Source organism: Thunnus albacares, chromosome 5 (genome assembly GCF_914725855.1).
Source record: "Thunnus albacares chromosome 5, fThuAlb1.1, whole genome shotgun sequence".
NCBI lineage: Eukaryota > Metazoa > Chordata > Actinopteri > Scombriformes > Scombridae > Thunnus > Thunnus albacares.
In genome coordinates this window covers 20,371,856-20,384,710 of record NC_058110.1, presented here as the reverse complement: position 1 = coordinate 20,384,710, position 12,855 = coordinate 20,371,856, and the positions used below count along the sequence as shown (strand labels likewise).

The 12,855-nt window shown below is 36.5% G+C and overlaps 1 protein-coding gene across 1 annotated transcript; it reads right to left on the bottom strand.

Annotated features, from left to right (window-relative positions):
• Positions 1 to 506: 506 nt before the first annotated feature.
• Positions 507 to 12,843, bottom strand: LOC122982503 (deoxynucleoside triphosphate triphosphohydrolase SAMHD1-like). The gene is made up of 16 exons (XM_044351837.1): positions 12,597 to 12,843; positions 11,461 to 11,527; positions 11,268 to 11,340; positions 10,766 to 10,926; positions 10,455 to 10,570; positions 8,592 to 8,662; positions 6,611 to 6,769; positions 6,419 to 6,519; positions 6,133 to 6,241; positions 5,935 to 6,026; positions 5,661 to 5,776; positions 3,807 to 3,991; positions 2,994 to 3,080; positions 2,727 to 2,831; positions 2,498 to 2,626; positions 507 to 1,073 (listed from the first exon to the last, which is right to left on the bottom strand). The coding sequence occupies exons 1-16, from the start codon at positions 12,691 to 12,693 to the stop codon at positions 1,050 to 1,052; spliced, it is 1,692 nt and encodes a 563-aa protein (XP_044207772.1). The 5' UTR covers positions 12,694 to 12,843; the 3' UTR covers positions 507 to 1,049.
• Positions 12,844 to 12,855: the final 12 nt, after the last annotated feature.

Below are 12,855 nucleotides of genomic sequence, written 5' to 3'. Positions count from 1 at the left end.
GGTTGAAATTCGTACTCGTAACTTGCAGTTTGTAGTTGCAACTTCAGTGTCACACACACAGGTAGGAAATTTGTGTGTTTGTCTCTTAGACTTTGTGAAACTTCACTGTTGAAAAAAATCTTGCACAAATTTTAACTACACGTACACAAAATACTTCTACAGCTGCAAAACTTTATTACACTTTCACAAACCATTTCACAAGCTCAAATGACCATTATTAGATTCCATATGAATACTAGTTATTATCTTAAATGACAAGACCATAACTCATGCCACAATACATTATCTTGTGAATGTAAGATTTTTTTTTTTTAAAAAAACGTAACTTTTGGGTTCCCATATTACCTACTAGAAACTATATTTTAACATAAAATTTAACATAAAAGTTAAAGCATTTTTTGGAGCACATTTAAAAAAAAAAAGATTCCCCATGGTGTTGAAAGAAATTGAACTACACAAGGACACACAACAGAGAGAGAGACAGTTTTATTTCAAATAGTGCAATCTGTTATCAACCTGTCTCAATAGAATTATAGTTGAAAGGCCAAAATTTGTCTTAATCACATTCATATAGATAACATTGATGAAAGTAACATGCAGGTTGAGCTACATAGAATAAATAGTAGTAAAATTGGTGATATATGATGTAATCATAACAGTAATAAGTGATTTATCACACATTATTCAATTCTTATTGCATATAGATAGATATAATATAAAATAATATATATAAAACCACCATAATGGAGACATTTAAAACAGTAAATAAGTGACAATAAATGCTGAAAGTGAAGAAAGCTACAATAAAATAACTAAAAACGTCCACCAAAACTGCCTCTGATCAAAAGTCAGCCAAAGTCAAAATAATAATCAGATTTCCACATCAATTCATATCATTCACATTAAAACCAAATACCACTAAATGTTTGAAATCCCTAAACCTGAAATTAAATATTCATATTAAATGACTCATTATTACACATGTAGGAAGTGCTTTACAGCTTGCTACCACCATCTTCAGCTTCATTGTTTTAGCCATTAGTGATGAGCTACAGTCCTACTGTGTCTCCAACCTGCATTTGAAGAGAACAAGGACAAATGCATCAGTATTAACAAGAGCAGTGCAGAGTGCACTCAGAGAGATGCAGTTCATCACAACTGAGCCAGGGCACTATAGACTGCACTAACAACAGATCCAAGGTCAGAGAGTAATAGAACTTTTACATATTTGCTCAAAATGAGGACTGAGGATTTTGTCCTCTGTTATTTATGAAAAATATCAACCTTTGAATTGCTACTGTGCAGGATTGACATGTCAAGTCCAGTACCCTGTGCATTCATTTACAGACCTCATAAATTTAACAATACTTTTATCTCTGAATTTTCTGATCTATTGTCTATTTCAGTAACAAAATCTGATCTTTTAATACTGTGGCGTTTTATCAGACCGTAGGCCCATTGTTTTTGCCTCCTCACACCTCAACCAAAATCCCAAATCTCAGCGTGGTATCAAGGCTAAAAGAGTAAAATATTACATCATTTTAAAAAATTAAAAAAGAGGTATCTCCTGAAACCTGTGCAAATTTCTTACAATTCTTTATCAATAAAATTGACATTATAAGGTCTCACACCTTAACTCTTTTCCATGGTCCCTCTGATTTAATCAAACAACCTGCAATTTTTAATCATTTTGAACCCATTTCTCTTACTTCCCTCCCTCATTATTTCACGGCTGAATCCCACTACTTGCCCGCTGGTTATAATTCCATCTCATCTTCTTAAGCAAATGTTTGATACAGTTGGGGCCAGTATTTTATCCATAATAAACTCATCCCTAGTTAATGGTTACGTCCCACTCTCCTTCAAGCATGCTGTCATTCAACCTCTAATCAAAAAAACAAATTAGATCCAACTACACTTAATAACTTCCACCCAATCTCAAAATTGTGTTCTCTCTGAAAAGCTCTGGAAAAAGTTTTTCTTTTTTTTCTTTCTTTTTCTTTTTAGACACATTTTAGACAAATTCCAGTCAGATTTCAGGATGCACCACAGTACTGAGTCCGCTCTGCTAAGATTAACAAATAACTTACTGCCGTCCTTAGATGGTGGAAACGTTGCTGTTTTAATGTTATTGGACCTTTCTGCTGCTTTTGATACAGTCGACTACTATATACTCTGGAGGTCAGATGCATAAACAATGCATACACACAAAAACCATGCATACACCATTTCCTGCACATGAAATGAAATTCATAAACACAGAATGTTTTTAAATGTTCTTTATAAATAAAATTGACTTGACTTGTCATTAGAAGCACATTTGGGATCTTCTATCGGTCAGAATGAACAGTGACTACAAAACCTTCATTCATTGATTCATTGTTCCAGTAGGCACCTGGCTATTGTGTTAATGGGTAACTTTCTTTCAGCTGATATTGCCATTACTAATACACTGCAGCCTTTGACATTTCTATGCTTTTTAACATCTAAATATTACCTGAAAGCGCTCGTTACTGCACCACTGGAGAAAGTGGTTCCTGGCAGCCTCCAGACTGTTGTCATCGGTCCTCTTGCAGTAAACCATGATCAGCGTCTCAGAAAAGCATGTTGGGCGCAGCTCAGACATCTGACAGGAAAGACAGTAGCATACATTTAAGAAAAATGAATGAACACACAAGAAACAAACAGAGGATTCAAATTCTTGCTGTCAGTGCTTTATATCCAACCTGTTCTTGAGGGATCTGGAAAGCTCTGGTATGATCATTTTTTCTGTAGAAATATACATCATTAACAGGATTCTGGTCCTTCTTCCCATAGTTCATAGTGACTTTCTAAAAGAGAAGGATGAGAGACAAGCCTGTTTTTAAAATTTGGCAATTTAATTAAATTATGCCACAACAGAGGTAGGCAACATGATACGAATCAAATGATAATCAACAAAACCCAATATTTCAAGAAAATTGAAGTGAAAGTAATTAGACTTGAAAACTTACAATAATTTCAAAGTCCTCTGGCTTGAGCCCGTCCTGAGCATCAGGGAGGGCTTGAGCCAGTTCCCTTTTCCAAGTGGAAATTATCTCCTGAGAGAGGAGAAAAGTATGAAGGACAATAGATTTGACTCATTTCATCTTGACAGCAAACAGTTCAGAGCACGCCCACATGAACGTATACTTAAGTTGATTTTGCCAGATGATGTTGCTTTAATAAAAGAATCATTTTATCAGCACCGCACCTTGAGAATGACATGTACATGTTAACATGTAAATAGGCTGTGCTTTACTACCTTAAAGGCCAAAGTGCCTTACTGTTCATACACACATACAAACACACCAGTGGTGGCAAAGCTGCCATGTAAGGCGCTGACCTGCCTGTCAGGAACAACTTGGGGTTCAGTGTCTTGCTCAAGGACACATCAACATATGGACAGGAAGAGTCTGGGAATTAATCTCAAACTTGCTCTACCTCTTGAGCCCCAGCGGCTATGCAGAGTATTTATGAGCCATGATTGAACCGAATTCAATACTGAAAGCGTTTCAACTGTGTTGTTCATTCGTCCATCTCATGCACGTCTGACGGAACAGATATGCTTTTATTTTAATGAGAGTAAACAGAAAGGCAGCTGAAATACTTTCTGTGTAGACATGGCGTTAGTAGTGTGACAAGTGACATTTGACCCCATAATTATGCTCACGCTGCTATCACATCCTCTAAATTCAATTTCTAGGACTGACAGGAATAGGCTGTGTTTTAGTCCACATCAAGCAGAAGTGTAATACGATGCAGGCACACAAAGACATGGTGAACACCTTGGTGACATCAATGAATCTCTCATCATTTCTTCTATTTTGCGCAGCCCCTTCCTCTGGCAGCCTTTTGGCCTTTGTTTGGCCCAGAAACTTGTAGAGTTGTCGAGAGATGATCTTTTCCAGAATCTTCCTCGCCTCAGCCAGCTTTGAGGAGGAGGAGTTGAGTATTTTTTCGAACACAGAATCTACAGGACAAACAGAGAAACAGAGCAGAAGATCCGTCAGTTAAAACAAACCAAAGTCAAGGTCACAAATTAAATTTTAGTGCTTCTCAAATAAATAATTGACAGTAAACTGAGAGGCATAAGTCACAAAACTAAGCTATATAAGTATGTGATAAACATTACTTCATTAATTTGTTCTTAAATGTGAAAAAAACAATTACAAAGATTACAAAATTAATTAGATTTAAACTTGATTTATAAAAGCAGGCAGCTCAATCTGTACTCATTACAGCTCTTAAATTTATGGGATCTGGAGTAATTATTTTTCATTTTACAAACATCATCAAAATCAGATGCCTTTGAAACTTCAGCAAGTTGCTTCTACTCTCAGTTGACCATTTATTATATTTAGAATAGAGACTGAATATGTTTTAAATAGATATAACTATTAAAAATGTCAAATGTCGGTGCATGTCAAATATGCCATAACATGCATAGCATTTTGTTTCAATATTCATATTACACACACACACAGAGCAAGCAGCAGGGCAGTAAGGGCAGCAGTTCTTTCTTTAGAAAATTCAAATGCAGCACAAAATTCTGGTATCCTTTTCTGCAGAGAGTGACCAGAAGACCAGATAAATATGACGAACATGGCATCGATATTGTAAATATCTATGGTTACTTCCTTGGCCAAAGAGCATTGCATTAGCTAACTACGTTATCTTGTTGGGTTATGTTTTTTTGTTGTTGTTCACTGTTAGAATTATTGTTACTGTTAGTATGTTAGCTAAAAAGGGTTATGTTAGACCAAGACAACAGTCTGGTCTTACGTTTTTCTTATCATACTTAAGGACTAACTAGCTCTACGCTACAACACAAAAACAATGAGCTTTCTTTATTTCCATGACTTCTACATGGATTGTATTGAAGATGACCTTTTAGAGCAGCGAGACTGAAGCCATCAGGGTGATATTATTTAGCTCATTTGTCAGAAATACAATTCATCCATGTGTTTGTGTTAGTTTATAATTAGTTGTTAACTAGCAAGCTAAGATGATATTGTTGTAACTGAACAGCTAAAGTGCTTAGTAAGTAAGTAAGGCTGGACATGTGGTCAATGCAAGTGGATAATTGGAGTCTCGCTGTAGATATCTATAGCATAGGTTTTGATACATAATTCCTCAGCAGCCAGTATGCATATGATGTTTCTGCCACAGTTGTAATATTTTGTCTCTTTGTGTGCTGTAACTGATCATCCAGCACTGATATTCCTTAAAGTACTTCAGAGTCTTCAAAATAAGAATAATACTGACAGCAGTCTGACAATGTTGCATGTTTTAAAAGATGCGTATATAGTATTCTTTTAAACATTATAAAGGTGGTGCTCTTTTCCTTTTCTCTTGATGTTCTAAAAACATAAGCTAATAGCACACAGTGAGCTGAATTAGAAGACTTAAAGCATCCATTGATACCACCAGGCAGGTAAGTGACTGATCATCCAGCACTGAAATTACTTAACGTATTATAGAATCTTCAAAGACTTTGTGATAATATTGACTGACAATGTTGCATGTTTTAAAAGATGTGTATGTAGTATTTTTTTAAACATTATAAAGGTGGTGCTCTTTTCCTTTTCTCTTGATGTTCCAAAAACACAAGCTAACAGCACACAGTGATCTCTACAAACCTGTCAGCTTGGTGTAGGCCTCCATGTCATCTATGGCTGTGGAGAGAGTGAACTTCTTCCCATCTTTGCCTTTAATTTTGAAGTGCTCATCTGCTTTTACAAAGGCCTCTGTGATCCTGGATAAACACAACATATTGTCACTTTTGAGAACATTTTTCAGCATGCTATACAAAAGGGTAAATCATGAAGCAAAGTAAATAAGCTCCTCATCAGACAGGTGAACAAGCAACATGTTAACATGTTGAGTACCAACATGGGATGGGTAGGTACTCACATAGCTTCTATGATCTTGTTCACTCTGTGCTGGTAGGCTCTTCTGTGGAGACTGATCCTTGTGTAGAACATGTCATACAGATTGCCCACCTCCTGTTGAGAGTATCGCTTTTAGTTTTGTCACAATTCATCTTTGCTATTTTGCTGTTTCAAAAAATCTGATTAAAAAAAAAAAAAGCAGCAGTAAAAGTTTCAGCACCTTGTCTCTAACACAGATGTGCTTCTGCCCTTTCACATCACACACCCTGGCAAACATGATGAAGCGTTGATGGTCAAAGTTGTTCTGGATGCCCAGGTGGTGGCAGTCCCTGAAAATGTGAAGATGAGCCTATTAAGTTAAAACAACAATACTATGCTGGGGAATGCCAAACATTGTTAAAATAATCATGAGGATAATGTAATTGTAGTAATTAAATAACATTGTAGTTCATAACTCTAAAGGGAAAAAGTTAATTATCCTACAGTTGCTGTTTAACAAACCTCACCTGGCAAAGTAGTCAAACTTGTCCACATCAATGCCATTTCTTTTGTTGGCCACGATTTCATAGAGGAAGGACTTGTCCTCTGGTCGGCCTTTATACGGCCACTGTGAAGACGATGGCACAACAATGGCATCAGACATTGGCTGCTGTAAAAGGATACTGACTGATTACACACAATTTCACACTGGCAGGTACCGTCTGGCCTTGAGCTGCATTAGTGTCCAGAGGTCCTGCAAACATCTCTGTGATGAAAGTCTGGTCCTCAGGCAGCTTCAGGCCGTATTGCTCCATCACTGGCTTCAGATCATTATCATCCACCAGGTAGTCAAACATCTCTCGAGAGGCAGTCTCATGCTGCAACATACACACATTAAGACATATTCATATAGGATATTAATGTGATGATACACACTCGCTGTTTCAAGGTGAAAGAACACAAGAAATAGTGTCACTATATGTGAATAGCTCAATAGTAGCCCAATATATCCTTTTTTGAGTTACACTATAAAATTATGCAAAGACTTTTTTTCCACCAATGTTTCATTTTCAGGGCTATTTTAACATAATGACTGTAGTTTTTTGTTTGTTGTACTGTAAGCTGTTAAATGTGTGTCAGACATTTGTAAAATGAGAGTTCACCTGTGTTTAACTTGCTGTTAAACTTTAATTAAATCAGTTTAGTAAAATAATATTCAGTGTGTCATTCAGTGTGGCTCTCTCACTAAAAGAGTCCTCCACCTCTGGAGGTGGGAAAGATGCCCAGTGTCCAAACCCCTGGACTTGAGAGTGAGAGGAGGAGGAGATGGAGGACTCTTTGGTTATGAAAGCCATTGAACTGAGGACATGTCACAGTGACGTGACAGTTATTGTGAATGACACAATGAAGATTATTTTACAAAACTGATTTAATTAGTTTAACAGCAGGTTAAAAACTGGTGAACTTTACACATCTCTGAGACATTTAACTGCTTACCTGAAAATTAACTATTGAAATGAATGAAAAGTGTTTGCATAATTACATATTGTGACTGAGAAAGGGGAGAGATTGGACTACTAAACTCAAATCATGAAAACAGTGAAAAGCTATAACCCATGCAAGGAATGAATCAATAACCTTTAGCTGTCCAGCTCACAGTGGAGCAAATGTATTACCTATATAAATTCACTAGGTTACAAAAGTACAAAAAAACCTACAGTCATTATGTTAAAATAGATCTGTAAATAAAAGAAACATTTAAAATAAAAGTTGCATAATTTGAATAATAATTAATAATAAACTCAAAAAATAGAGGGATAGATTGGACTACTGGACTCAAATCAATAAAACAATTCGAAAACATGCCTCAAGCTGGAAAACCACCATTGACTCCCCAACCCATTAACTATACTAATTACAGCCATATTGATAGTTCTTGTAGATCACATGTGATTAGTGATGCGTGATGGCACTAAAAGCAGGTGAATAGTGATATCAGTGGCATTTGATAAGTGAAGGTGGTGCAACATGACATTCACCCCACATTTATTTTCTATGGGACACAAGCAAATCGCTTCACAAGGCAGGTTGAAAGTTGAAAAATTTCATTTTTATGCAAATGAGGGCAAATTTGCCAGGAAGTGATGCAGTAAAACTGACAAAGTGGCTTGGTGGTGGACCAGAGATGCTTGTTATAACTTGTTGTCATGTCTCCTCACTCCTCAGGTGACCTGAATTGAGTGTCCGAACAACAACTTTAAAAAATTAAGTTTGATGGATCTGTGTTGATGGTTGTTAAACTGTTAGAGAAACAGACATGCACATATTTCTTTTGTCATGTTAGTTGACATTACTACACTGCTGCACTGGCAGTGATAACTTTGTGCCCTTCTTACTGTATTATTTAGACAGATAATCATATTATCTGTGCAAATACAAACACCAAGGCACCAAAAGATGTTGTTAAAGGGTTGTTAATAGTCATGTGACCAAATGTACATTGAAAGAGGTTTTGCTTGCTGTAATCATTCCTCCAACTAGCTGGCTGCTGGATGTAGTTTTGTGTTTAGCATATAAACAGTGGTGGTGGTATAGAGATTGGTATTTCTGTCTATGGCTGTGTATTTTTAATGTATGATTTATTTTTGTAGTTGGTTATATTATCTCACACACAACAGAAAAAGTTTAATTGTTTCTTACCTTCCACTTCAGACGTGGACGTACTTTGGGGATGAACATTCCATCAAACAGATGAGAAAAGGGTCCATGTCCTAGATGTTGATAAAATAAATATAAGTTAATGATTGTGTTATTTGTAGTAGACTATTGAGCTCATAAGCTTATAAATTGTTCTTGTATAGGCCTAGTTTTGTACTGAACTAAACATAGTTATAACAGACTAAATGTACCACTGAATGAACAGAAGACCTTCAGAATGAGCGCTGAAGGTCACAGCAGTATGAATAGTGGTACGTTCACTTACTGTTATAAGCACTGGAAGTGCATTTGAACATTGATGCAGTTGCATATGTTAGACAAAAAGTCAACAACTACATACTCAGTGACTATGAATCTTTGAGCTAATATGAACAAAATGATTAAAATCAACAAAGTGATGTTATTTCTGCCTCTCTGCTCTGACAACTCAAAATGATGATGATGAATAAGTGTCTGAAATCATGATTCCCTACTCGCTACAGAAGATACTACTGAGTGTATTATATAGTATGTAGTAGTGAATGAGTAAACGAGGGTGCCAAGGTCTCTCTTTTCATTCTTTACACAACAATCTGTCACTCTTTGTGTGTGCAGACAAGTAACACTATGAATGCCTTCCAAGAGAGACTGTCTGAAAGTGTGTAAAATTAAAATAACATAAAATTATGTGTCACTGACAACTCAAAATGACAATGATGAATAAGTGTCTGAAATCATCCAAGAGAGACTGTCTGAAAGTGTGTATTGTTATTGTATATTAAAACAATTGTCCTCTCTCGCTCCTCTTTCCAACAGCAGACTTTTTGAACTTGCCTTTGAGCAAGTTGCTTTGGCAAGTCAAAAATGTTTGCCATGTTCACGGATAGTTTTATTAGCTTTATTTATTCAGGAAATCTCACTGAGATTAACATCTCTTTTGCAACAGAGACCTGAGAACATGTTACATATACAAAGGATCACAATAAGATGGTTCATTCACATCACAATCACAGAACAATCATCATACACATTGACAGACACACTACTTGAAACAATCACAAACATTCTGAAGAATATCAGCTATATTATATATATATATTAAAAAAATCCCTCAGAGGAACAAGTGTCTCTAACTTCAAGCGGTTTTGCAGTTCACTCCAGTAATAAGGTGCATAGTACCTGAAACCAGTCTTCCCCAATTCAGAGTTTGTGTGAGGAACTTTTAAAGCCAACCTGCCCTGTGACCTTGTGTCATGGTTATTAGCTCTGAGCTCAATTAAAGATGTTAAATTACTCAGTAATTCAGGTATCAATGTCTTATAAATGAAGACACAGATGCCTTCTGGATGTCAGTGACAATCATCTGAACTTTTCATATAACTCATGGTGGTGAGTGTGATAGCTGTCTGCTGTATGAATGGAATGGCACTGTGGTAGATAGTATCCAGAGGTTAAAGGGTGGTGGCAGCAGCATGAGCATACAGGATATCACCATAATCCAATGTGCACAGTATGGTAGATTGTTTTCTGCTTTGAAAAGAGAAACAACCTCTGTTCCAGTACAAGAAACCAGTTTAAATTTTTAGTTTTTGAGCAAGATGTTTGACATGAGTTTTGTAGGAGTGCTGTGCTGTGTCAATTAGAGCATAGATAGGTGTGGGAACATCAATGGTTTGTGCTCTTGTGAAATGCACACATTCATCAGATCTACAAAGAGTGCAGCCCAAAGTTGCTTTTTATTGAATGAGTCAATGATGACATCCATAACAGCAGTTATGAAACTAATGTTATTTTTGTTCGTAAGCACACCTTGCAATTCAAAACTATTTAAAAAAAAACTACAACATGCATGTGTGTATCACTCACCGAGGTCATGGCAAAGTCCAGCAATCTGCACACAAAGGATGTCTCTGTCATCGATGTTGAGTTCCTCCTGCTCTGTTTTCAGATTTTGTACAAGCTGTCCTGCTAAGCATGCCACCCTGTACCAGCACATACAGCAGCAAAAAAAACCCCAAATTGTTATACAGTACCTCTACCAAGGTATGCGATGAGTTTACTTTGGTTTTATTGTTTGTATTTGATGCTTTACTGCAAATCAGTGGTCCCTTTATTTGGCTTGTGAATGAATACCTTAAGACACATAACTGTGTCTCTCTGAAAACATAAGGACATACCCGATTGAGTGTTCAAAGCGGTTGTGGGATGCTCCAGGGAAAACAAAATAACCCCCTCCAAGCTGCTTGATGTTTCGTAGTCTCTGGAACTGAGGTGTGTCAATGATTTTGACGAGAAGCGGATGCAACTTGATATGACCATGGATGGAATCATTGAACACCTTGCAGAACACAACAGAACAAACATTAGACACACCCAGGGAAATTATTATCCAAAACAGTACCAGTAAAACCAGTTCTGCTGAGGGATCAGCAAATTAGACTTTTCATACTGTGATCTTCCTCATTTTCATTTTGTCCAGTTTCCCACATCTCAAAACAACTCTAAACATACACAGTCTTGATTTTGTGATAATGTAGGTTAATGCACTGATCCTGACATCTTTCACACTCACTTTCTGCTTATTCTTCATGCTTTTCAGCTCCTCTATATTTTAGATCTCCTATTTCCATAACTCTGAAATGTAGTGTGATGAACAGTTACTGATACATGCTATATTACCTTGCTTTGGTCTGGGATCTTCCAGAGTTTTATCTTGATAATGTGCCAGATTCTCAGGCGATCACCACGTCTCCTAGACAAAAAAAAAACAACTTGCACACGTTATCTTCTATCCAAGATTTTTATCCAAAATCCAAAATAATCCATCCATATAATTTTTAGACAACTTGGTTTAACATCAGGACACACTTACTCAATACCCATCTTCTCCAGATCATCAGCTGTGATATTTTCCAGCCTGGTACCAGTGATTTTGTGTTCTGAGGAAAAGCAAATAGCAGTCATATATGATATGGTATTTTCTGTGACAAGTAGCCTTGGTATTAGATATCATGTCTCATGACACATTTCAATGGGGAAGATCCTAGTTTAATTTAGAGTTAGTATTTATTTGCATAGTTAATATTGAGTTACTATCAAACTGTCTGTTTAGTGTTTATTTATTTTGGAGTTACTGTGTTTTGTCCACACTTTGTCTGTTAAATTGGTTTGGCTATCCAGAAACTATGTTTAGTTTGGTCGGTTTTGTTAAGGTCAGTTCAAGATCCCTGCCAGACATGTATTAAGACATAAAAATACTATTCTTGGAACTCCTTTTCCCACAAAAATTTACAATTACCATGTTCAATTTTTTAAAATGGCATCTACTCCTCTCTCATTAAAAATTCCAGATCTATGAATATGCAAATATATTTCATTTCAAAAGAACTGCTTTCTCCTACATCACTGTTAATTCTATTCTCAGTTTTTTTGCATGGTTTAAGTTTCGACATCACACTTGTGTAAGTTGAATATTGGACCAGGATTGGCTTCCAAACTATTTGTGATGTCACCAATCATGTTCGTAGACTCAGCCCATAAAACCAGATTTTCAGAGAGCACAGAAAAACTTTCTACTTTCTGCAGTTGAATGTGAAAACAGCCTTCGAGTGTCAACTAGACACTGCACAGACATCATTCTGCATAGTGAAACTCAAACATCCAACTGTAGGACCAAGAGGAAAAACACAGTCACTGTGACTGTGACTGAGAAAGTCACTCTGTTCTGCTGCAGTTCAATTGGCTGTATTTGTATTTTTGTTTTTTTCTTTTTTCTTTTTTGTTGACTTCTTTTAGGGCCCAATTCAGACGCATTTCCTGTGTCTTCCTGCTTGGTCCCCAGCAGATGGTACTCATATTATATTAATAGTTATATTTTATATAGTATGGTTACATTTGTATGGTTAGTTAACATTAAAGAGCTCTAACTGGTTCTAACTTAGTTGGGCCAGTCATAATATGAAAACTAACTAAAACCATCAATTTACTTCAACAAACCAGAAAACCAACCTCTAAATTTGGCTTCCCATTCTGCAAGTCCTTCTTCTCGCAGGAATTGACACGTTTTCTCTACGCCCCATAGCTTGTAGTCCGCTGGCCTTTCCATTGACAAACTCTTTTTAGGTTTTTTAAGCTGTCAGAGGTCAAATCTAGTCAGTCCGACGTTTTCAGTTCTTGTTGACCTGACAAGCAGTCGGTTATGAAGGTTAGTCACTCAAATAATGATATATTATAATATCTACTAGAGGTGATAAGGGCAGACATGCAC